Genomic DNA, 26,311 nt, shown 5'->3' with positions numbered 1-26,311 from the left:
CCTTGCAGGATTCACTTCCCTTAGCCCTAGTCAGGCTTTCTCTCATGCCCTCAGTCAGGCTTTCCACATTTATAATTCATACAGCGTTTTCCCTCTTCTGAGTGCACACTCCTGTTTTACAATGTCACAACTTTGTTCAAGGGTTAAGGACTTTCCAGTGTACAAGGGATTTTGTCTCGACCCTTGTATGACCACCTTCACTATATATGCCAGCCTTTTCCTAAGGCCTCTGGTTATTAGATTATTCACAAGAAAAGGGGACCAGCCAGAGTCTTTTGAATGGACACCCACGTGGCGCCGGACCACTTTGCAGCTTGTCTTTCCCTGGGTTTTAAAAGTTCAGTAGCACACAAGTTCTTTGTTCATAATAAGTTGCTGTTTGCAACCTTCGCTCAACACCATCCAGTTTTACAATCAGCTCTCCCTCCAACTCACCGGCTGTGCTGATCTCCTCATCTTTTCTTGTCTCGGTAGTCAAGGATGGTACCACGGTAGCAAGCGTGCCTCCCCGCCTCGGTTATCAGAGCGGGAGGGACCTGTGCACCATGGACATCTGTTATACCACATATCGGCAGTAGTCCTTATGATTCCTTTCACAGAGGCTTTGCGGGCTTGGGTCGAAATGGGCAAGGGCACTTCCCTCCGTGTCCTTTCAGGTCTCGCTGCCTTTCTTCTCAATTGTCCTTGCTCAACGTGTGCTCTAGTGCTCTGCCTTTTATCCCTGTGGGGAAGGGAAGGGGCGGTCAGGTGTCTGTAGTTATTGTCAATTGCCTAACTCTGCCAGATCCTTGTGTTGGGACAAGTCGGGTAAATGGCTCTGTGTTAGTCTGTTGTCTTCCACGGTGTAAGAAAGTGTTTGTGTCAGAAAGGGGGGGGGGGGGAGCTTCTAAGTATCCTACGGGGTAGGATGGTGAAAAGATATTATAAGGAAGGGGCCACTTCCACTCCCCGAAGACCTCCATCCAGGTGATCCTCCCCCACTGGCCCACCCCCAGGAACACGATGCAATAGTGATGGCTGTGTCCTGGCCACCTGGACGACAGATCTCCGGGCACTAGGGGGTGAGACACCTTCAGGTTTCTCACACCTTGGAAGTATGTGAGTCCCTGACCGATTCAGCATTTGTGACATCCAAGTTGAATGGTGAGAAATTGATTTGGCTCTCCTACGCTAACGGCTTTTTACTTTTTGACCTAACTCCAGGAGGGCTACAAAGACTAGTCAGAGCCTTTGGAAATTATGCATATGGAAATTCTTTGCCTTAAACACTTGTAAGACAAAGGTGATTCAGTTTACAGCTAAGAAGAAGTAAAATCTCTAGCCTGTTGGTGCGGTGCACAAAGATTGGAAACGGTTGATCGCTTCATTTACTTGGGATTCCCAATGTTTTGTACACCGGAAAAATCTGTGATAAGGGAACACCTTTTAAGAAAATCCTCTGGACTGGTGAATCAGCTTATTAAGGTAGACCGAAAATACGACACATTTTCTATCAGTTCGGCTTTAAGATTCTATGAGGGAAATTTCTTTCACAAATTAACATACGGCATACAACTCATTGACTATTCCATTCTAGACTATTTGCCAATACTTGAAGGGCAAATTTGGCATGGAGTATTAAAATTTCCAAAATTGTCCGCAATTTCTCCAATTAGGTATGAATTGGGGATTCAGTCGCTAAGAAGCAGGGGTGTATGGAAAATCTTAAACCTACTGTATAAAATCATGAAAGGATAAATTGGTACTCTTTATGGTACTCTCTAGAATGGTTTGTCCCCACTTAAAGCCCTGAATGTATTTTGTGAGGGTGTATTAGAGGAAATTGGTTCTAGCCGTGAGGAGCTGTTAATTAATCCAGAGTGTACTAAAAAGCACTTAGGTGTTTGGGATTGGTACTCCACAATAGAAACAAAGCATTCTTACTCCTCACTAATTCATCTGGTGGCTGTACATAAGAAAAGAGGAATCCTGGCCCCCTTCTTTTCTATATATCCGAGTAGAAGTGTGAGGAGTGATCTCTTAAGATTTAGTTGGAATTAAAATTCCAACAAAAGATATCGTCCTCAGATATAATAAAATGGAGCTAGAGGAAAAGTGCTATAGATTATGTAAGAACGAAAACACTGAACAAACATTTGGTGGTACAGTGTATTCCGCTCCAATTAAGATATTTCCAACATTTTTTTTCACAATATGGAATGGGTTGATGTAGAAGATTTTTGGGGTAGATGTTAAGGAGGAGATGTAACATCTGACATGAATGCTGTTGTTGGTTTTTTGAGGACCATGAAAACAACGAAAACGGTCCTACTAGGCCTTGTGACATTCTGATCGTGCAAGTGCAGAACATGAAGTGCAGGGTTGTGGGGAGGAGGGGGGTGGGAGTGCCGGTCAGAGCGGAAAGCTCTAGTGCTAAGGAGGGAAAGGAATGAAGGTCGGAGTGGAGAGCCTGCAAGTCCTAGGGGGAGAGGAGGAAGAGGTAAGAAGGCCCCTGGGCTAGGCGAATGATAAGGGGGAGGCCAAGTGGACAAGAGCCAGGGGAATGCAGAAATGCATGTGATTGAACATCCACAAGCGAGTGCTAGGAGGCTCAAGGTGGTGCAGGCCCAGCAAGGCTAGTGCAGGGGAGAGAGCCCATGAGGGCAAGTGCAGGTTATGGGGGGGCATTCAGGGGTGAAAGAAGTGCTGGGGTAGACTCGGCAAGGAGTGCCTGGTGCTTTGTAAGAATCAGAAGGAACCAGCTAACCAGTCACAATTCAGCATAGTGGGGACATTAGCAGGGGAGGGGGAAAGGGAAGGAAGAAGAGAAAAGGAGGATCTTGAAAAGCTTCTGGAACTTGAGGAGATCAGGCTCAAGTCTGAGAGGGGTAGGGAGGTCATTCCAAAGAGAGGCTCCTGCGGAAGAGTTCTACCCCCCCACACTCTGCTTGGGAAAGCATCTGATCCACAGAGAAATGGAGCTAGAAGACCTTAGGGCTCTGGAAGGTAGGTATTTAGGAAGAGAGAAAGTTGGATGTAGCATGGTCCCAGGCCCCAGAAGGCCTTGTGTATTATTCCGAGGGTCTTGAACTTGATCCCCGCAGCAACCGGGAGCCAGTGGCGAGATTTTAGGGCTGGAGAGATGTGGTCCCTCAGCTTGAGCCCAATGAAAAGTCTTGCAATCCTATTCTGGATTAGTTGAAGGGGGCGAAGGGAGGAATTGGGAAGATTGAAGAAGAGGCTGTTGCAGTCCAGCCTGGAGAGGACCGGAGCTCTGGAGACATTAAGTTTCTGGGGGAAGGTGAGGAAAGGGGGAATGCCTCTGAAGTGGTGCAGCTGAAAGTGGGCCCTTCTTGACAAGGTCTTTGATGTGAGGAGAGAAGGAGAGAGAGGAGTCAAAGATGACAGCAAGGTTGTTTGCCTCCCAGGAGGGTGTGGGGAGGCGACCGATGGAGGATGGCCAGAAAGTAGGAGTGAAGGGCGGGGCTGGGGTTCCCAATGAGAAGGATCTCAGTCTTACTGGCACTAAGGCATAGATCATTAGCAGTTCACCATGCCTGAATAGCAGACAGTCAGGAATGAGAGAGGAAAAAGAGGAGGCAGTGGAGAGAAGCTTAAAGGAGAGCTGTGCGCTCCTTCGCATAACACTGGAAATTAGGAGAGAAGACGAGATCAAATTAGGAGAGAAGACTGAGATCAAATGGGCTAGAGGGGCAAGGTAGATGTTGAAGAGCCACAGCGAGAGGATAGAGCCCTGAGGGACACTGCATGTGGAGAGTGTGATGGAGAGAGAAAAGGGCCCCATTGAACCTGGGAAGGTCGGTCAGAGAGGAAGGAGGTCAACCAGTCCACAGTGAGGTCCATGATGTCAACGGTATCACAAAGCCAATTTATACGAGTGGCATGATTGACCATATCAAAGGCAGCGGAAAGGTCAGGAAAGATGAGAATGGAAGGAGAGTTGGAGTCCAGCAAGTCTTCACAGGTGTTCAGGAGTGCAGTTTCCGTGCCTCTGGCTGCTCAGAAGCCAGACTGGTGGTTGTGGAGACAACCAACAGATTCAGTGTGGTGGATAAGCGGGGAGATGGCCAGCTTCTCCAAGAGTTTGCCCAGGAAGGGGGTTATGGAGATAGGGCGGTAGTTAGCAGGACAGGAGGGGTCGGCAGAAGGCTTTTTGAGGAGAAGGGGAACAAGGGAGTGTTTGAGGAGTAGTGGGAAGGAGCCAGTGGCAAAGGAGTGATTGCAGAAATCAGCCAAGGCTGGAAAAAGGGAGGCAACGTTGTCCTTGATAGTTCTGGAGGAGCAGGGGAACACCTGTTTGGATGAGACTTTCATAGAGCAGACTTATCTAGAACCTTATCAGGTGATATGGGAGAGAAAGAGGAGAGTAGGAGGGAAAGAGAGAGGGAGGCCCAATGGAGGCATGAGAGTGGGTGAGGGAAAAGAGGAGAGTGACGACTGGATGTCCCGAGTTTTAGTAATGAAGTGAGTGGCCAGTTCAGTACAGAGAGTAAGAGAAGGCAGAGGAGAAATGATGACTGCAGTAGGATTGATGAGTTCCTTGCAGATTTTGAACTGTTCAGCTGTGTTAGTAGCCCCAGAGATGCAAGCTTGGATCCAGGCCTTCTTCTTAGAGCGGATAGTCTGTTAATGCCTTTGCAGCAGGTGGCAGGCTAGTCTGTCAGAGGATGTGTTTGAAGCCTGCCACTTCCGCTCAGCAGCTCTGCATTTGGTTTCAGAGAGGCTAGGTCGAAGTCACACCAGGTGTTGCGTTAGAGGAAGGTATCATGCGGATCCTCCTGACAGGTGCAAGGATGTTCAGAGCGTTGGAGATGGAGAGTGGAGGGTTGGCAAGAGCTGTGTCAGTGTCAGTGAGAGTCAGTGGGAATGGTAGGGGGAATGAAGGTGGTGGCAAAATCAGCAACTGACACTCGCTTCATCAGTCGAATGATGGCGAAAGAGACTGGCTGTGCGGGCAGCGGCTTAGCCGGGGGACCCAAGTGGTCCAGATGATAGGACAAGAGAGCATGATCAGACCAAGACAGAGGTGTAGTGGGAGGGTTGGAGATTGTGATGTCTGCTGAGATGAGAGCATCCAAGGTGTGTCCAGCTGAGTATGTCGGATCAGAGGGAAGAATGGAGAGGGAAAGAGTCACAGAGATTCCAGAAGAGTTCCAGAGGCTGCATCCGGGGAGTCGAGGCGAATATTGAAGTCTCTGAGGAGGAGAAGCTTAGAGGTGGAGGCCATCGGAGAGGGTGAAGTCAGACCACTCTGAATGGAAGAGGGAGACCGGACCAGCGGGCCTGTAGGTGGTGGCAAGAGTCAGCGAGAGTATAGGAGAGACACCAAGCTTGCAGACGAGGCATTCAAAGGAGGAGTAGGAATGAGTGGGTATGATAGTAGGAGGGACCCATTCAGGGAAGATGGGGACAACTCCGGCCCTGGACCAGTTAGGCCTGGGTTTAGAGAAAATCTTGTAGCCCTCCGGCAGGAGAGTGACCCCCTTTGTTGTTGATCTCATCCTTGGCTCTGCAGGATCGTTTGATTGTGAGCACCCCCAGTTTCAATCACAGCATTGCATTTTGTGTTGTAGAGGAATTACAAAATAGAGCAGGGACACCACCCCCTCGTTTGTCACACAATACTATGGATGTCACTAGGAGACGGGACTATGGAGGGGGGTAGAGAGGGGGAATTCAGAGGTTTTCAGGCCGGGATGCAAGTCGGGTAAGAAAAGGCAGACCCACACCACTGAAAATATAGGCCTGTGAGTCACACATAATGTGATCTTCCGAATTGCAATCTCTGCCCCCTTGTCTTCTTGTGCTGGTGGTGTTGAACTGCACTCTACCCCCACCTTGTCTTCTTGTGCTAGTGGTGTTGAACTGCAATTTCTTCCCCCCTTGTCTTCTTGTTCTGGTTGTGTTGAACTGCAATCCCCTCCACCCACCCCCCCTTGTCTTCTTGTGCTGGTCTTCTTGTGCTGGTGGTGTTGCACAAAGTTTGCCTCACTCCTGGGGTTGGGAGCCTTCCTTGGAGAAGTGGTAAACTCTGGGCCTGTGGTCTTCAAAGTTGACCCTGTTGCACTTAAATAAGCTACAACTAAAGGCAATCGGGTTGTCACTGGGGCCTATGATTGCAGAATAGAAAGCGCACAGACTGATGGAAAGTTTGATAAAATACACTATCTGCAGTATCGCCTTCCTATCGGGTCTGGATTGGGTTGTGGGCGCTATCTATGACATCTTCATCCCTATTGCAGTCTGTTCTTGATGGGCCACAGAGACAGCATGTCGAAAAGATAAATTAACGGCAAATTCTATCTATGAACAATAGTAACACTGACGAAATACTATTCCTGGTAACTTTTTTTTATCTTCCAAAAACCAGCGAAATAGTTTATCACTTTAATTTCCCTCTGTACTGTACATTATTGTCTACAATGTAAAATGGCTTCTGGGGCATTAATTAGAGTAAATGGACCCCCAATACATACTATCTTAAAATGTCAGGTTTTATCATATTTTACTAATCTAACAGACAACATGGAGGAGAATATTTCAGCATGTGGGGCCCCTGCTCTGGAACACCGCTACAGTGTTCTCTGAGAGAGCCTGCTATCCAGAAAAGCAGCGGGGAAACCGTCTTTTCAGAAAACAATGACGCACCCAGCAAATGCCGCAGGGGCAACCATAACGTCCTTGCCCAGTCCCCTAGAGTCACCGACCCTGGCTCTTACGCTACAAAACCCGAGAAGATGGTCGCGTGTCTTTATCTGTAGTATTAGCATTGTCTAGCTCCGAGTTCACCAAGCTGTGCCCACGCACTCCCTGCAAGTGTTAGAAAAAGCTACGGTTTGTTTATTTATTTGTTGTCACTTTTCTGTATGTCCTGTGATTCTTTTTCAAAAAGTGGAAAATGCATCCATTCCCTTGTGGTATGGCTGCCGCAGGGCTCTGCCTCGGTACGACTGTTTGCTTCAATGCAGTACGACTTGGGTAATGCAATTGCGGGCGTATGATCACCTCGTGATGTGAGCTACCCCTTATTTCCCTGATGCGTGAATATATTTGCAAATAAAAAATATATTTTTCACTGTTAAGGTGCTATGTCTGGAACTATACGAAACAAAATCAATGAATGCATATCCTCTACCTTTATAGTACATATTCTTCCAGCGTGTGGGATTATTTCTACCCTGTCTGCTTTTCCCCTCTTTGCTCTCTTCTTTCTTTTCACGCCCTTTCCACACTCTTCCTTTTTTTTCTCCTAATCTACCTTCCATTCTACCTTCCTCCACTCAGCTGCTTCTTTTTGTACTCTACACTCTTCGACCCGTCCCCTCCTCCCCGCCCCCTGCTCTGTGTCTTCTTCCTTGCTCTACTTTCTTTTCTCTGCTTCCAAGGCTCCTTTTATACTCGTTTCTCATGCCTGTCAACTCTTCCTATGCCCACCACTGACATGCTCATTTTTCTTCCTCCTTGCCTCTGACTCCACTCTTTTCTTCTCCTTCCAGTCTATGCTGTCTCTGTTCTCGTAACAGCTCTTTTCTGTTGTCACTGGACTCTTTCTCACCCTCTCACCTCTGTGCCATTGTGACTGATCACTGATGTGTCCTTCCCGATGGCGCAGTTAACTCTACCACCGCTTTTTTCCTCTTTTCCAGATAACAGCAGTGTGCAACTTCTTCACGTACATTCGATACATCCAGCAGGGACTGGTGAGGCAAGATGGTAAGGATGGTTCGATCCATGAATGCATGGAGGGAGAGCAGCATTGTTACTAAGAACCGTTCATGTTTTTATATTTTTTTAATTTGTCTTTGCTTTTCTCGTATACAACTTAACAAGCCCACCGCATCCCCATTCACCCCTTTAATCCAACACCCCCCACCACCCCCACCTGTTTTGCAGACATACCAATTCCCTTGTGACGAATGTACCATCAATTATTACCATCTTAAACAATCCCCAATATGCGCAGTTTCTGAGGGCAATACATAGGATTATAGTCCTTATGTAAAAAAATCAAGCACCTCTTTCCAGTCTTTGGAGAATGCGATATGTTCCCACTCTACGTCATCCATTCCATCGCTAGAAAGTTCCAAACTTTGGAGAACCATTCTGTGACATGACGGGGGCTCTTTCACTTTCCATGTTTGAGCAATCGCTAGCAGTGCCGCCAATTGCAGCATTACATAAGCCTTCTGGGTTGACTTTGGTAGCCGCCTAAAATCGTCCTCTACCATTAATAGGAGGCATGAACGTTGAGATCTTGGCTTATTCAAGGGAAACATTTCATTCATGTGTTTAGTCACTACTTCCCTGTACTGTTTCAACACTGGACAACTCCACCATACATGTTCCCAATTCCCCACCCAAGCACAATCCCTCCACCATGTATCCGATAATGATGGTTTCATTTTCCCCAAAAGAGCCGGAGTGTAATGCTATTGCACCATTAATTTGCACCAGTACACTCTAATCTGGATTGATCTGGTGAGTTTGGGAATTGTTTTCCACAGATTTTCCGAGTCTTAATCCAAGATCTCTGCCCCCAAAGTTACCTGCCAATGTCGCCTATAGCTAATCGCCTCTTTGGCTTCAATTTCCCCCATCAGCTTGTGTAGATTCGAAGTAAGGGCTTTACCCCTGGATCGGATGTCACAACGTTTTCTGCGGGTGTTAACTTTCTTATAGCGGCAGACTTTACTGGTGAGGCGAGAATCCAATGTCTCACCTGGAAATATTGGAATCTAGAGTTTTCCAATAGACTCATGTCTTGTTTACATTGTGTAAATTATTTAACTTCCTCCCCCTGAAACATGTCTCTTAATTTTTTGCATTCTGCCTGTTTTCATTCTTTGAATGCATTGGTTTCGATGACTGGAGTAAACTGAGGGTTAAAGAACATAGTGGTGAGGGGTATGCCGTCCAACTGTGCTTCTTAACTGCAGCATCCTAAGTTTCTTCTATTGCTACCAAAATATCGCTCGCGTGTATATTATCCTGGCGGTCTTGCTTTGGCAACCACAAAGCGTCCCCGAGCATAGGTACTCCCCAATCCCCCCACCGCTTCATCCATCTGTGCTCATCTTTTCCCCGACACTCCCATGGACAATTCTTTGATCAACCTTATTTGGACAGTGCTGTAGTACTTATAACAATTGGGGGAGACCCAACCCACTGTTCTCGATAGGAAGCATTAGCGTGCTTAAGGCTACTTGCAGGGTTTTATTCTGCCACATAAATGCAGAAATAGCTCTGTGTTCTGTGGAAAAACAATATGGGAACTCTGGTAGGTAATGGCTGGAAAATATACAGGGCTCTGGGAAGGGTGACCATTTTCAAAGAGTTTATTCTGCCCAGCCACAAGATGGTAAGACGATCCCTCCTCTTTAACCGCGCTTCTATTTCACTCAGTAATGTGGGGTAGTTAGCTGCATATAAACCAGTGTAGGGGTTATTACTACCCAAGTGCATGTGTTCCCGTAAGTCCTCCATTTCTGATGATGAGAGGGCTAAGTTTAGGATCTTGGATTTGGCTACGTTAATCTTCAGACCCGCCACCCCACCAAATGTCTCCAGCTCCTGAGTGGCCGTCTGCAGAGTGTTAGTTGGATCGGCTACCATAAGTAACATGTTGTCGGCATATGCCATAATTTTATCGGAAATACTGCCAAAATGTATCCCTTTTATACCCTCTGTCTGCCGAAACGTAGCCAGTAATGGTTCTAAATGAAGTGCATACAACACGGGTGACAGAGGGCACCCTTGTTTGGTTCCCCACTGTAAGTAAATAAGGGGAGATATGTGGTCGTTAATTAACAATAGTGCAGTAGGATTTTTGTAATTAGCCTTGATCAAACCAGTAAGCTTTGCCCCAAATCCCATCCTAGCCAGGGTTAAAAAAGGAAACGCCCATTCCACATGGTCAAAAGTCTTTTCTGCGTCTATAGAGATGAGGACTGCTGGGATCTGCTTATTTTCCACTTTCTCTAGGATATGACGCACTCTGCGAATGTTATCGTGCATCGGCCTATGCTTTATAAAGCCCATTTGGTTTTGGTGAATAAGTGAGGGCATAAGGTCAACTAACTTGTTGACGAAAACCTTAGAAAAAAAGTTGGCGTCAATATTAATGAAGTCTATTGGGTGGTATGATCCACAATTAGTTGAATCTTTTCCAGGTTTGGGGATGGTGATTATTTTCGCCTCATCCATGGAAGGGGAAATTTAGCCTGCATGTGTAAACAAATTGTATAATTTGGTCAGCTTGGGGGCTAATAAATTAGTAAATGTTTTGTAAAACCTGGCTAGATAACCGCCTGGGCCTGGCGACTTATTTAAGGGGAGGTCCCAGATCACCCAAAGCACCTCGTCCTGGGTTATGGCCACTTCAAGCGCCTGACTATCTCCTGGCTTAAGCTGAGAAAGGGAGACTGACTCTAAATATTCTTTTTTTAAGAGTGATACCGGAGCTTTGGATTTATACAGATTAGAGTAAAAGGAGTGGAATTGTTTGAGAATACCTGTAGTTTCTGACGTAGCCTCACCGGAGGGCAGTTTGATCTGTTGTATGATCCTTGATGCTGCTCTCTGACAGAGTTTAAATGCTAAAAGGGCAGTCCATTTTGTTTGCTTTAATGTAGTATTTTTGTTTTAAATAGAGAAGGGCTTTCTCAGCTTCCTTAGCAGTATGGAGGTTTAATCTATCGGCCTCTGCCCTAAACTCTTTCTGAATCAACGGACCCGAATTTGTTTCCATCTTCTTTAGAATTTGGGCTAGTTTCTCTTCTAATTCCAATTCTAGAGCCATACTCTGCTTACGTCTATTAGCCCCTGTTGCTATAAGAAAACCTCTCAATGTCGCCTTAAAAGCATCCCAGATAGTACTCAATGAGTCACACCCTCTTGGTCTAGATCAAAGTATTCCCTTATTTGCTCCTGTATTTCTCCCCTGATACCTAGATCTTGCAATACCGCTAGTGGAAATCTCCAAGTCCATAGTTTCTGTTTCTCTTTTGCAATATTGAGATCTACCGTAGTTGGGGCGTGATCTGAAAGAGTAATAGTATGGGGCGTAATCTGCGTGATTGAGCCTAAAAGTGGGGTGGAGATCCATTCACAATCTATTCGGGAAAATGACTGATCTACCTGTGAGTAAAATGTATATCACTTCTCCCCGCTTAGAGTAAGCCAAACACCCACTACAGATCAATCTGCAAATTTCCATTGTATGGCCACCGATGGGGAGGCTACAGCATATCGAGTCAACCTACTGCGCTCCCGATCAGGGTCCCACGCTATATAGAAATCCTCCAAAATCAGTAATTCCCCTTCCATGAAAGATTCCAGTTGCCCCATGACGTGTTTCAAAAAGCCTTCCTGGCCAGTGTTTGAGGCAAATATTGAGGCTACCATTAGTTTAATAGCCGTAAGCTTTAGAATTGAAAATACATATCTGCCCTGCTTATGGATCTTAGTACGGACAACTTTAAACTCCTATCTGCACACCTGCAACTTTGGATTCCGCAGAAAGATTCTACCTTCCTTCGCTTCTGCGGAATATTAAGCCCCCTTACATTCCATGCTAAACACTTTCATTATTCTCTATATTTTCTCTATGCCTTAGAGTGGATACATTCGAGCACATTTCTATCACCACTTCATCGTAATGTTTCTTCTGCAAAATGGGCGACCCCCCTCCCTTAACAATATGTTCCCTCCCTCCCTTACTAACTTCTTAACATCCCAACTAACTTGTTTAACGCTCCCCCTCCCTACCCACATCCATTCCCTTGAACAGTTCACTGGTGTGAGTCACAGTACCTATTGTAACCCAGGGGCGCCCCTAACCACCCGGCTGCAAATCACCCTTTGTCGTAGGGCTAAGTGCAGAGAGTCGTAGCTCCCCCATCTGTTAACTGAACAGATAGAATCCAAGATGTCTCTGTCCGTCAAGTCTGCTTTTCAAATTTTCTTTCTCTTTAGCCAAGTCTGTGCTTCTTGAAGACAGTGTCCTCAGAATCCTACGAAGTGCCAGATTTTTGAGTTGGGCCTTCAAGTCGAGCTCTCCAATCTTCCTTTTGCGGGCCCTTAAGATTCCTCTTAAGTCGATCCGTGGAGGTCCATTCCCCTGCTTTGGAGAGTGCCGTCTGTTGCTCCAATGTAGGGTGAACACCTTCCGACAGCCCCACCGAGGTGACCTCCTCAATATGAAGTAGTGTCATGCCTGCTTCCTTTGATGTAATCATTTGCTGCCTGCCATCCAGATTGAAGAGTAAACCAAAGGGGAAATTCCATCTATACCTTATACCTTGCACCTGAAGAGTTTTTACTACTGCATACATATCCCAGCGTTTTTGAAGAGTCAACTAGACAAGTCCTGGTATAGTTGGATCTCTGCCCCGTTATGCGTGACCTTGGCTGCAGTTCTTGCCTCCCTTAATATGTGTTCCTTTTATGGATAGAGCGCTCAAGTTGCCAGCACATCTCGTGGGCGGGTACCCGGTTCTGACTTCCTGGGTCCAGTACTATGAACTCTGTCCAGGAAAATGTTAGAGGGCTCTTCTTCAGTTATGAGGTCTGCAAATATGCAACTGTTTCTTTCAGTTCTATGTCTGACACTGATTCTGGAAGGTTCTTGATTTGAATACCGGAGTACCAGGTTGCGTGTTCTAGATAATTCTTCCAGAGTGATGTCAGATTGCTTACTTGCTTCTGTCAGGTCCTGAATAGTTGCTCATTAGTACCCACCCTTTCAGCAAGGGTAGATATTTCTTTGCTGAAATCTGTAATCTGCAAGCGACCCTCTAATTTTGGAGGTGAAAGTTGAAAACTGCAACTGAAAGGAGGAGGCAAATTTGTCTTGGAATTCCTGGAAGCTTTTAATGAAGTCATCCTTGGATACTGCCATGTCTGATGGCCCTAGCTGAGTTTCAGGTAAAGCTTGCAGTTTTGATTTGGTCTGGGACCCTAACAGACTTTCGCTTTTAGCCCAGAGCGTGTCCAAGGATTTGAGCTGTCTCTGCTGAGATTCTGTTTGCCCCAGTTGAGTTTGCTTCTTCGTACTGCCAGACATAAGTCTTTAGTTATTGGCTATTTCAGGTTTTCCTGCTATGGGGGAAAGCCACCCTGTAGTTCACTATCTTTTTGACTGGTCCAAGTGAGCAAATGTTAAGGCCCTAATCAGTGTTCCTCTGGGAGTCTGAGGTAGGCTCGAAAATAACTTTACTTCCACTTACTGCTGGATGTCTCTTTCCCCATGAACTCCCTTGGGGCGCTGTTGCGTCTCCAAGCTTACCTTCACCTGTCAAGTGGATAAAGTTGCGCTAAAGGTTCTGCAGTCTATGGTTAGTATTGTCCCTCATGCCATAGTTGCGGTATATTTTGCATTGTTGCCCCTACGCCATGAAGATTGCGTCAAGAAGCAGTGATCTTCCCCGCACATGTTACTATCTGTACCCCTTCTGAGGCCCCACCTTTCCAATTTACTGCGTGGTTGATCTGAAGTGCTGCAGGCCTGTCAAAGTCCCGGATGGCAGATAGGGCTGAGGGTCGGTGGGGCATGTTAGGCATCTTCCTCCGGTATCTGAGTGCCGAGGGGATTAGGAGGGTGGGTCACTTATGCTGCACGCTCATATCATGTTCGATCCACTGCCATTGAGCGTAGTTATTAGACTGAGGGGCACTGCTGACCTTCAACAACAGTGTTAGGTGTCGAGAGGGGCTGCCACACCCACTGCGTCTCGACTTGGCCGCATTGGTCTGACAGAGCGATCACTAGCACTTCCTTCCTATACGACGGCCATCTTGAAATCCATTCATGTTTTTGAGTGCATTCATCCATTGTGAAGGTTTTCTAGTGACGGTGCAGAAGGGCTCCACCCAGATTTTTGAGGGGCATCCTCCATTTACTGTGACTGTGTAAACCCTCATTGAAGTTCTTTTAAATGGGAATGAGTTCACTGACCCTATTTTAATGCCTCTTGTTGAAAATGCTTGGGGCGCCTAGGCAAGCAAAACCCTCTCTTGGCAGGTAGGGGTAGTAGGGGTGCCCTGTTCTTGTCACTTGGAATTCAAGCAGAGCATTGCAAGAGCCACACTCTCTGCTGTAGGTGTTTTTGGGGCCTTCATACACTCTATGGATTCTCACATGATTGATATGTTCGTGGAGCAAGTTTCCTAAATGTTTTTCCTGCTGCATCGTCTTTCTGAAGCCTCCTGCCACGCCGGAACGCACAGGCACCATATTACACTATCTAAAATAATGATTTTTCAGACTTGGCCCCACTACTTCAGCCGGGTCACCCTCCGTGTCTTCAACAGTACCAGTAAGTCATATGAAAGTGTGACTGTTGCCTCTGTGCTTCTTTAAGCAATATTGAAGAGGTTTGGTTATGGTTCTTGTAACGCGCACTGTTGCCACCAGTGTGGTCTCTCTGCGCACTGGCGGATCTGCAATGCATGGAGGCCGGTGGGGTTTGTTAGTTGGATTGAGCGGGAGAAAGAGCAAGAGAGCTTTGATGTCCTGTTGCCAGCTTCAGTTCAGAGAGACCAGTCACTGAGTGTTGGCGTTTTCTGTAGGTAGCCGTCATGTGGTGTTGAGGTCTGGTGGTGTATGGTTTGGTTTCATGTTTGGTTTTGTGAAGTGAGTGTGGTTTGTGATGCGGTAGAGGTATGGATGTGTTTAGTTCAGAGTTTGAGGGTGGGTATGCAGAATGGTGAGTTTTTAGTATGGTTAGTTAGTAGCAGTACATTTCCTACCCCCAAGAATCCATTATCTCCATGCCACCTACATGCAGATCTATAGAGTGAGGATGGGATGGATGAGTAGGAGTTAATGCCCAAAGTGCAACGCCTCCATGCCTTGGGCAGACAGCAACCATGTGGATCTCATTCTGAATAATCCAGATCCCTCCTGAAAGCTACAAGAGTTTTGGGGCTAACATTCTCCCAGAGAAACCTAGATCTTTTATTGGGGGGGGGACAGGATGATGTCATCTGCGCCCCTCATCTTATTCTAAAGATGCCAAGCTCATCTGCAGGGATGGCAAAGCAGCAAGTTCAGCGTGGTGTTCGTAAACGTTCTCTGTGTGGTCACCCCAACCCCCTCAGCCGATTGGTGGATTATGTCTGTGCCAAGACGAAGGGCAAAGTCCCCGTTACCTCTACTCCCTCCGGAAACACGTGGCGAATGTGGAAAACGATCCAGGACAGTGCAGCATGGCTGTAGCAAGCAAGGTTAACTCCAGTGACGTCACACCAGCCCGCTAATATCTCCAAAGGTGAAGCAAGTTCCACAAATCTAAAGATGGCCAGACAGCATCTAATATGGGGATACACGTTCATGGTGGAAATTCTCCCCTGCTTGCATTGAGTTGATACAATATAAGGGGCGTGGCTGTCGAAGTGACGACATGGAGCCAGGCATGGCCTCAGATGTCACTGCTGACGCTGCAGCCGTAGCAGATTGTCTTGGCGTTCCCGTGCACTGCACTGACAAGATTTTTGCCCAATTCAAAGCCAAACCAGCTACAGATAAATCCTTGCTGTTGATCACGGACAGGCTTTATATCCGTCTTGGTTTGGTCCCTTCATCCTCCTTGCATTCAGGGGCAAGAAGTCGGACGTGGGGTACCTTGCTTCTCCTACAGACATTCCCCCATTCACTGCACAAACAAATGTCGAAGGCCTCAAGTAGATGGTTCTGCATCGTATCCTCCACCCTAAGGAACCAACAAGCAAAACTGACTGCAAGGCCAAAGCTTCACCCCTTACCATTGGGGCATGCGCCTCCAAATAGCTGCCCACCTTAGAACCACTACCTGTTAGTGGTAGTTCATGGATGTGGGCTGCCTCTTCACCGAACGTCCCTAGCCCGGCACTCTCTCCTCCAGCCACCATGCAACCTTTGTAGAGATCTTTTAGAGGTAAGGATACATTTCACACCAAAAGAGCTTCTTTTAAATCATAATGTGGTATGTAGCGTGTTCGCCAATGCGCTTTACATAGAACATATTTACATACAATATCACCCAACGGAAGTTGGCACTCATTTATCGACCTAGAAAGGCTGAGTTGATTCGAACCTGCAGATCACGCGCAGATTGCAGCCGCAAGCACTCAACCCACAGAGCTGGCTTACCGGAATCATGGAATTTGTATTACTATTCATGAACAGTGAATAGCCTTGCCCAAGTGCTGGATCTCAGAATCAATCCCCCAAGCAGTATCCAGGCTGACGCATCAGTCGGGCCGATTCAAAAGGAAGACTTTCGGAAAATCCAATCCTGGCTTCCTTATAGAGAGAAAGGGTTGATGCTCTGCCCCTCCCTTCCATTGCTCAGCACGAGAACCCTGGTCCCTGAGGAGCTCATGGGGGCATTTCTGGGGCCAATATCCAAATGATGTGCCCTGTCAGGAAGGAATCAGTATACATCAAGTGGATGGGCTTTTGACACTGGGCTCTGGGTAACATCAGCCCTTTGTACGTGGTGTCCTTAGACATTCTTATGCCGTGTATGTCTCATTTGGCCAGCACTAGCTTCAACATTATTTATTTCGGGGTATAAGCTACAATTCTTGTCTTTGGAGGAAACCGCCAGGGACCCAAAGGGAACCCAGGACAAAGAATCTTCCAAAGTCACTTTAGTGGAGTTTAAACGTTGTAGAAAAGTTACCCATATGAACTAGGCTGACAACTCCATTAGGCAGAGCCTTGGATGAGTAGAGAAGACAGGCAAATATCCGTTCTACCCCAAAGGTGCAGAAAAAAGAGCATCCAAGCCCATAGGATGTCAGGGGAAACCCTGTTGAAGAATTCCAGCATCAGGGGTGAGACCCTGCAAGCAAGAAAGGGAAGGATGTAGAGCAGAATTAAAGCCAATGGAGTCCAATGGCGAGGTGCCCTGCAACACTCCACCACTCCAGGACCCAAGGGACGGCTGATGGCCAAACTGCCCGATATCCCAGGAGCCAGGGGAAAATGCTCATAGCACCAGATTTCAAGGACTTGGCTCAGGAAGGGAAAAACACCAACTCGTTGAGTACAAGGCATTTTTTTATTGGATGAGATGAAGGATGTGGTACCCCAGGACCCTTGAGCTGCGATGGCCCAGACAGCCTAAACATAGAATACTCCAACTTCTCAGGAGGATGACTAACTAGCCAGGAGCAGAAGCAATGATGGGAAAGGCGCCTGTAAGATGGAGGAACCCGGCCAAATGTATCTTGAGGGCTCGATAGGCAAAATGGTGCTGCCAACCAAAAGAAAACGGTTCCACCATGGGGGAAGTGGTGAAGGTGACCCCCGACAAAGAGCGGAAGTTGGACAGTGGTGTCCCACCACCTTTCTGGCAGCCCAGAAACAGTCCAGTTGGGGATACTTTTATTTCAGCCAGTAAGGACGACCGGCTGAGTATGAGGACCAGCCCATGAAGGATGTCGAGCAGTCGAAAGAAGATGCTGTAGCTAAGAACAAATGACAGAGCCCACCCCATAAGGCCAAACTTAGCCCTACAGAATCAGCATCCCATCTGTGTGGCAAATCCTCCTGCAATTATGTTAAGAATCAGCAGTTTTGGGCAGTGCACAGGGTCTAACTTGGATATATACATTTACTCATGGGTTGAGCTAAGCCAGCCCTCCAATCACAAAAGAGGCAGACTCAAAGGTTTTGACAGCCAGCCAATCAGGCTGGCCTGAGCAAAACACTTGGGTCCACCCATACATGTAGCGTACTTGGACTGTCTGGGGCAGAGGGCCAATCGGAGCGAGCCCATATGTGCACAGGGCCATTTTAGGCCTTCTTCATCATTCACAGAAACAAAGTGATGGCCCAAAACATAATGGGCTTTAAAAATGTATTGGTATGCATTAGTAGAATGTCAATTTTGCTTTAGCACAATCGTGCATAAATAATCTAAATGACAAGTCATATTATTGCTTGAACAACATAGGTCTCATTGGTTGATCCATTTCCTAAGATATCAGAAGGAATAGACTTCCTCGAGTCCTTGAATAATCCCAAAGGGATTGTCTTCTTGATCTTATTCTCTATAACACAGCCAACACGTGTGTTGACCCTTTGCCGTCTTTTTCAAGACTGGTAACAACAGTAATATTACAAATATCAACGCAAAAATTAGATGATAAATTCAAGAAATCCAGGTTGTCATAATAACCCATGCGGGGTAATCAAAATGGACGATAATCCATATGCCCTAACATGGAGTCATAAAGTGAAAGAAGGTAGAGAAAAGAATTTGAGAAACATTATTGGCCCTCATTACTTGTAAGTGGAAACCATGCCGGTAAAACCGGCAGGTAGCTGCCGGACCCGTAATGATTTACTGCTGCCTGACTTTCCAGAATCATCCAGGGATTACAACCCCGGCGTTCGGGAAGTCGGGCGCCAGTAAATGTTAATCCCCATTCCCTTTCAGTCCAATAGGACTCAAAGGGAATGGGGATGACGTTAGCACCTGCACCGTTAATAACGGTGCAGGTGCTTCTTTTTAAGTCTGCTTGCAGGTGCCGTTCCACCCGCTAGGTCTGACTCTGGCGGGCGGGACGGCACCCACCCGCAGATTCATAGTTTGCCGGTTCAGAAACCGGTGCCGGTAAGCTTACCGGCACCGTTGTTTCCAGACCGGCAAACCTGTGATGAGGGCCATTGTCTTTTTAGATGTAATGCTACAATTACACAAATTATAAGAATCAGTGAAAATCAATTGGCTGAATGTATCTCCTTACCCAAAAATTAGTCCGACTGTCCTGTCACTGCTACTTTAGGAGAGCTTGAGCAATATTTTGGTTGGACACTGTTATCATTAGATTAGATGTTTGTTGAAAAAACTGTCCAACATTAACATTGCCTGTCGGCTATTGGGGTGTATTGAAAAAAGGCTGACCATGATCTCTCTTTGCAGAACAAGACCATCATGCATCATTTTGATGGCCTGCTTCACCTTTCTCCACCTGCCAGAAACCCTCCTCCTTAGTGGGATTTAAACTTTGTTGTAAATGACTTAATGAGGAAATCTAGCCTATGGAATCTTTGACCTTGACCTCCTCTCCCGGAAGACTACCTTGTTATGGTCAACTCTGCCAAAATGTGGAGTTGCAGGCTCTCTATTTTAAGTGACCCTATACAGCTTTCCATGCAAATAAGTTAGTTCTGAATTCAGTGATTTCCTAACTCCCAAACATCTGTCTGATTTTCATTTGTACCAGTTAATTTATTTATCTGGCTTTCAACCCAGGGCAAATAGTTTCCCAGCAGAGGAGACTCCTCGCAATGTGGGTGTGGACAAGACTTCACACTTTATTTAGACAGGACACAACCTTTTTGCAGCTCAGTCAGCCTTTGAGTTTTGTCTGTACTCAAAGCAGTCGACGCAACAGTTGCGGCTGTTTCATGCATTTTAAGGCCACTTTGCATGGTTTTCCTGTTCCTGGGAGACTCCATTCACATGCCACTGTCTCTAAGGGATGGGTCTATTTCTGCGATCCTTAGGGTGGCCACGTCCAAACGATTTGGGAAGGAGGAGGACCGACCTATACCAAAGAATAACAAAAAAACATACTTTTCTGCTGAGTCAGGTAATCTTCGACAGTAGAAGAACCTCTTTCACAGCTTCTTCCCAGCGATCCCTTTGCGCATATGCCAGTGGTATTGGTCACTGAGGCTCTTGTATAGGGGAACGCGGGGCCTAGGTGCATGATGGAACGTTTACGTGCCAGAGTTCCAGATTCCAAATTATTTATTGTGCAGCATCGTTGGATCCGTTTTTCGGCCTGGCCTCCTTTCAACAACTTATAAAAGGAAAGAATGTTGTTGGCTAAGAATACCCGAATCACCATGAAAGTAATCTTTTCTGTTGCATAGGCCAAATATGGGTTGTTAACCTGATTCAGCACTTTTTATGTATCGCATGCAGTAAATATCGCTTGCGATCTAAACTCATCATTGGGTATTATTTTCAAAATAGGAGGTATTGCCACATGCTTGTACTGCTGCCACCATACTCATTTGGCCATTAGTGTATGGCTATGACCACACATAAGCGTGCACATCTCAAAGGAAGCTAGAAAGCCAGGGCTCAAGTCATGGGGCCACGCGGGTGGACGGCGTCTGCCCACTTTTTTGTGAAGTTGGTTGCCGTCCCCACTGTGTTTTTAACAAACAAAAAAGATAAATAAAGGACAACAAGCTGCAGCCGGATTTTGAACCGAGGACAGAAATCGAACCCTGGACTCGCACCTCTGATACAAGATACTTCACTGCAAGACAAAGGCAAAGATTGTAAGTAAAGCTGCAAATGTCTCATTTTGACATGTTTATATACGGAAATGTTTTGTTACAGGGTCTCGGATGTAACAGGTGCGTCCATTTTATACTTAAACAGCAAGGTAATATGAAAATCTGTTGCCTTGCCAAATTCTTTTTTTGTCGATTGTTTTTTTTCAATCCTGAAAGACAAGCCTGAATGAAATTTGCATATTTCACATTGACGTCCCGTGACGTCAATTCCCTATGCTCACCAGAGTCCCCCCACTTTTTATTTTTAGAACTTGAGCCCTGTAAACCGTCCACTAATAATTTCACTATTTCGCATCAATTAACTCAGTGAACTGGCTACTTTTTCGTTTCACAAACACCAGTGGTTAAGATTCATTCAAAACCTTCCACCCATCACTGTTGTGGTTATAGTTTGTTTCACTATGTGAGAGAGGGTATACCCAAACGTGGGTCCCTTGCTCGCTGTGCAATAGGGAACCAAGCTGCACCTCACTGAGGAAGCCAAACAAGGCAGAAACATGTCTGGGGTTGCTTGTGTTTCTGTGCAGAGGTGGCCTGGCCTAGCAGTTTGGGCTCAGCTGCTACCATTGGTGGCAGTACCTGACTGAGTTGCATATGGCTGGACCCCTTTTGCAATGGTGCAGACGGGCTAAGAAATGGTGGTGTGGAAGGTTCCCCAGAGCAATCCCACTGGTTCAGATTCATTCAAAACCTTCCACCCAACACTTTTGTGGTTGCTTTTTCTTTGCAACATGGTGGCATGCTGAAAGATATGTACACACATTTGTTGTAAGAAAGACGGATCTGTACTACCTGGACAAACCGGTTCTGGAAAACATCAATGTTCTTTGTAGAATTTGGTCATTGTCAAAGGGAAAGCCATTTGAAACACTGGGATTCCCAGATGAATAGAGCACCGTCATTACACAAAGTCAAATAAATATGCTAAGAACACCCTGGGGGTCATTCTAAAAAGAAGATATGGGAGAGGACCGCATCTATTGGAACTTCTGTGTAAATGGTCCCATCCGTTCAACTTTCCTTTTTTTCTCCCGTGTTTGTGGAAAAAAAGCAAACACCTCTCACAATAAATGATCGCTGGAGCCATTTATAATGGATTCCAAGGGAATCTGCCTGCTTTTACTAGGTGCAAAATTCAGGCAGATTCTATAGGAAATCATTGGTTTAACGTCCGTATGAAAGTCCATGCTGGCGTTCAGCCATGTGGTGTTTTGGCTCATCTGTTGAGTGCCCCCCCTCCAACACAAAACAATACAAACATTCAATGGATTGTTCAAGAATTTGTTAAAACAGGAGTAACACATATACGCCTACATGAACGCCTTCTTTAACGATCCGTGGTATCTAGGAAAGGAGTCTCCTAGTATTTAAAAAAGGCCCGCGCTGTAGCTTGCATGGGAACCGCCCAATCGGTAGACCTGTTCAGAACTTGGACTTGGTCTTCTCTACATAACTGCGCAGGGTATTCTTGCGCCAGTATTCAGATGTGACATGGCTTTGCTAATTGGAAACGCATTCAAAAAGTCAAGCGAGCGCAGTTCTCATATCTATGCAATACACATGAACGGCATCTGGGCCCCCTCCCCATGGTTCTGGTTTCCATGGAAATTCCCTTTGCTGTGCGGCTTTCTGTGCACCCTTTGCCTTTGACTGTGCCTAGGATAGTTTCCAACTTTTCTCTTGACCTGGTCCCCCCCTTTCCCCTTTGTTATTTTTGATTTTCGGGCCTCCGCTTACACTGGGGCAACGCCCGTGGCTCCACTTTTCCTCATCCTCTCTTTCGCCCCTTCCCAGCTGTGTGGTGACGCAGGATAATTGCAGCTGGGAATGCACCTTTGGACTTTGGAGAAAGAACCCTGTTAAAGTGTCCTGCGTCCTCGGACTGTTAGCAGATTCAGGCTACAAACAGACAATATTACTGGCCTTCTTTTCTTTGTTGTTCCCCTGCCTGGCTAACCTTGCTTCCCCTGGGTGCTTAGCACCCATTTGTCATTGTGGAAGGGTGAGGTGTTGTAGCGCTGAGACGGCGTGTCTCTCTGTGTCTTGGGGGAGTGGGGAGCTGTACCTTGGGGGGGAGGGGGGCTGCTGCCCCTCTCCTGTGCCTGCTGCCATCGGGCAGCAGTTACCTAGCCTCGCTTGGGGCGGCCTGGCAACTTTGCCCATACTGCTTGTCCCACTTGCGAGTCTTCCTTTGTGCGTGCCAGTGCAGTAGTGCTTTGTGGATGCATGTACTGAGCTCCAAGTTGGTGCCTTGCATGCGTTATCAAATGGAACATTTGCTGAGAAGGCAATTGGGGGCCCTGTTTCTCTTCTAGAATGTGGGTTGGCCTTGTTCGGTAGTTGCTTGTTTTCTAGCGTATCGCTTTCTTCAGTGCATTGCACAATTCACCTGGATATTTCGGCTTTGCTGGTGGGATATGCTTTGTTTGCACTGTATTTGTTTCTGATGGACTTCATTTTGTGTGTATAAAATATGACTGCTCTTTGCTTGTCCGAGGAAGGAAGTCTTCTCTCCGCATCAGAATGAGCGTTTGCCTGATGAGGGATGGGGACTGTAAAAGGCTGTCCCTTGCAAGGTCCAATCTCGGCCATTAACGACCATCACTAGATCCCCAAAGCCCCTCCCCCGTTGGACATTGCTCGTTAACCCTTCTTGCACGGGATTCAGTGAATTTATGACGCTCTCACCCCCAGCCTTTTCACCACACTCCTCACTGTCGCGCATGGCCACGTCTGCCTTTGGGGAACCGTTTCCACACAGGCATGCACACTCCCTCTCCTGCCGAGGAAAAGCCACGGCCTGTCGGGAGTCTGTCATTGCTCCCAGAATCGCCTTGGACTGATTTTGGTTTAGGGGTGTTTCTGCAATATTCGCAGTGGACCCCAGATAATGTGGGGACCCCACTGACGTCTTTGCGTCCTTGTTGTATGTTGATGCCACCTCCAGTATGACCCTTGTTGCTGATGTCATACCTAATGCAGGCACTTTGACCTGTTAATGCAAGGCAGCCGCCTTGACACATAGGGGTTTGCCATGTTTTCTATAGACTGAAATATTAAATAGTCATCTTTCATGTCTCTGGTCGTCGTTATGTTAGCCTGGGTTTTAAATGGTATGACCTTTTTTAGGGCTGTCATGCAAAACTTCTGTGTATGTCTATAGTGATCTCGCATCCACGGGTGGCAGACTTCGATCTTTTTTGGGGAGTAAGGCACTGCGTTCAATTGATCGCGACTCTTCCCTGGTCCTTCCCTTCCGGGTGCCTTTTTCCAAGCAGTCATTGACTTCTGCTGAGAGTAGACGTAGATGGTTTCAACTTTCCAGTGGTCTTGTGTTGCCTTGATGGTGTTTGGCATGGCTCCTATTCTGTCTCGATGCAAGACCCATGGCGCACGGTGTCTAAACCGCATGTGTCTGTGGCGATGTACTCTCAAGGGCAGATGGAAGACGTTGCGCTGCCCCCAACTGGAGAGCCGTGGCTGGTGGAAGTCAGCATGATGCAGTCACTGCTTTTAGGGGGAGGTTGTGCTGGACTCTAGACCTATACACACAATGCTCGATTCCCTCTCAGTGACTGCATGCGTCTGCAACCGTTGGCCCTCCAGATGTTTTGGGTTACAACTCCTATCATCTCTGTCTAATCTCGTCAATGGCGAGGCATCTTGGGAGTCCTAGTCCAAAACATCTGGAGAGCCTCGGCCACAGACCCATGGTCTACACTATTCCGTTTCCAGGAATTAAGATTCTCCCTTAATTTAGTGGTTTATATGTTATGTTTCTTACATGCATTATATCCATTTATTTTAGGGAATATATTGATAATCTTTTTCCTTTTTTTAATTGTGCTATCTGTCATGTAACATCGCCTGTAAATATATAATTGACTATTATTTTGTATATGTCTGCTACATGATATTGTATTTGTTTAAATGTAAATGTTGTTTATGAAGAATGTATTTGTCTTTGAAATTGTCTCGGGAGGATAGTTCAGGGGCAACGTGCTTGCCTTGGAAGGAAGACGACATGGTGCAACACAGGTTCGATCCCTGGGTCCGTGCTTAGAAACCTCTGGGTAATAAGTGCGTTATAAATAACCTATCATATAAATATCCATTTTTGAGATGGAGAGGTAGGAACTGAAGAAGCGCAAGAACGGGTGAGCATATGCGGGGTAGTGTGCGCCCCACGGTCATGGTCTCTTTGCAAGAGTTCTAGAGCAGGGACGTCATTTGGGAGTCGCCAGAGGTCGCAAGAGCGACCTCTGTGGTCTCCCTTGCGACCTCTATGTGGATCTTTAATTCTGGAGTGGCTGGCTTTCTTGTTCAGGCCCCTTTAAAAAAGAAGAAAAATAAGAACACCAGTGCCACAAGTCTAACACTTTCAGCACTGACCCTAAATAAGAAAGAATAGGAATACCAAAAAATGTGTCTTTCTGGAATTCTATACAATAATTGCTAGACTCATTAAAGGTTTATTTCAGGCACACTTCAGGGGGTGAGTCACTGATTTAGTCTGTTCTTAAACGCCTCAACTCAGCCTAAAATGGGTACCAACACAGGTTGGGTGATATTGGGTGCATATTTCTTCTATGTAAAGCGCTTAAGCGTAAGTGCTATATAATAACACATCATTATCATTTGGTCATGGACGTCTGCTTGCATTCACAGTAATTTGGTAATATGGGCCTATACACGCTGATCTTAACGATACATATGACGATCCATTCTTGTATGAAATGTACATCACGTTATGGTGATATCGTAACCATATTTTTAGTAGTGTACAACGCTATGTGATGCCACTTCCTATTTTGTCAACGGGTGAAGGGTCGTGTTCCATCGCTTCCCGCGATATCACTTTGGGGTGGGGTCAAATGACATTACTTCCTGTGGGGGTCAAGAGTCGTGTGATGTCACTTCTGCTACCCCTGGCATTTTGGTGAAATGACGTCCCTGTTCTAGAGTCTTGTTAGTTTGGTGGTGGGACGTTGGTCACTACACACTTCAAGGGGAGATTGCTGGACATAGCTTCATCCTTACTCTTTCTCCTTTTTTCTTGTGGTGTGTGTATTCCTCTTCCTGAACTGCACTTTTCCTTCTTACCTAATTCCCTCTGTGGCTGAATGTGCTTTATTAAAATGTCACTCTTTTTTTTTTTTTTCAGTGGAACTCATGTTCTGGGAAATCATGAGGTTGCGGAAGGAGATGTCCCTGGCTAAGCTGGGGTTCTACACGCATGAGTTCTAGCCAACGGAGATGGGAAGCGCATAGGAAAGGCAGTGCCAAGTACCTGGTGGACTCCTTATACCCTTACCCCTCTCTCATCCCCTCCCTCGCACGTGACACCAGCAACAGGAGACAATCTACAGTGTTTTAAGGACAATACACTACAAGAAGCACAGGGCGCCATGCTGCGGCCCACTTAAGCCAGGCAAGAGTGCGGACCCCTGGCAGGCATAAAGACGGAGGCCGACCTGGCTGCCAAAGCCCGACCTAAACTGCATGAACTCAGTACTCAAGAATATCTTTATCTATGCAACATCCTCAAATTCCCCTGACGAGAATCTGATGAAATGTCCAACTTCCAATACATGGCAGTGGATACGAAACTGGATGACGGAAAACCTCAAAGAACCTCTTGCAGTTAAATAAATGTCCATTATAAACTATTCGCTTTGCCATTCATTTTAATGTATTTAGTTTTATACACCAGCAATGGACAGACTAAAAGCAGTCTGCTATATTCTGAGTGCTGTCCTGCGTGTTGCTACAACCAAATTAAAATGTACTGAATGTATCACACTCGCTAGGACTGCATCTTCCCCTCTGGGATCAGAGCCATAGACAGGGTAGGGCCTGAGCGGGCAAGGCCCACCCAAAGCCTGTAAATGCCTGCTCAGCAGCGCTATGTGGGCATTTACAGATGTTAATGTCACTGCGGGATGGCCCAACTACATTATCTGCAGCCCCACTTATTAGACAACCCTGGCTACGCCTTTGGCT

The 26,311-nt window shown here is 46.5% G+C and overlaps 1 protein-coding gene across 6 annotated transcripts in view; it reads left to right on the top strand.

Moving 5' to 3' along the window:
- RAB3IL1 (RAB3A interacting protein like 1) overlaps window positions 1–25,977 on the top strand; it is a 517,042-nt gene extending 491,065 nt beyond the window's left edge. For 5 of the 6 annotated variants that reach the window (XM_069623895.1, XM_069623894.1, XM_069623898.1 and 2 more), the window contains 2 exons: window positions 7,647–7,713; window positions 25,473–25,977. In XM_069623895.1, the coding sequence (XP_069479996.1) occupies window positions 7,647–7,713; window positions 25,473–25,555 (150 nt within the window). In that variant the 3' untranslated portion in view covers window positions 25,556–25,977. The remainder of the gene's footprint in view (window positions 1–7,646; window positions 7,714–25,472) is intronic. The other variant, XM_069623893.1, reaches the window with a different exon arrangement.
- The last annotated feature ends 334 nt before the right edge of the window (window positions 25,978–26,311 follow it).

The sequence above is a fragment of the Ambystoma mexicanum genome, chromosome 11 (genome assembly GCF_040938575.1).
Source record: "Ambystoma mexicanum isolate Mex_15411 chromosome 11, UKY_AmexF1_1, whole genome shotgun sequence".
NCBI classification, from domain to species: Eukaryota; Metazoa; Chordata; class Amphibia; order Caudata; family Ambystomatidae; genus Ambystoma; species Ambystoma mexicanum.
Note: the sequence above shows the minus strand (reverse complement) of the source record. Positions and strands in the feature narration are given on the sequence as shown.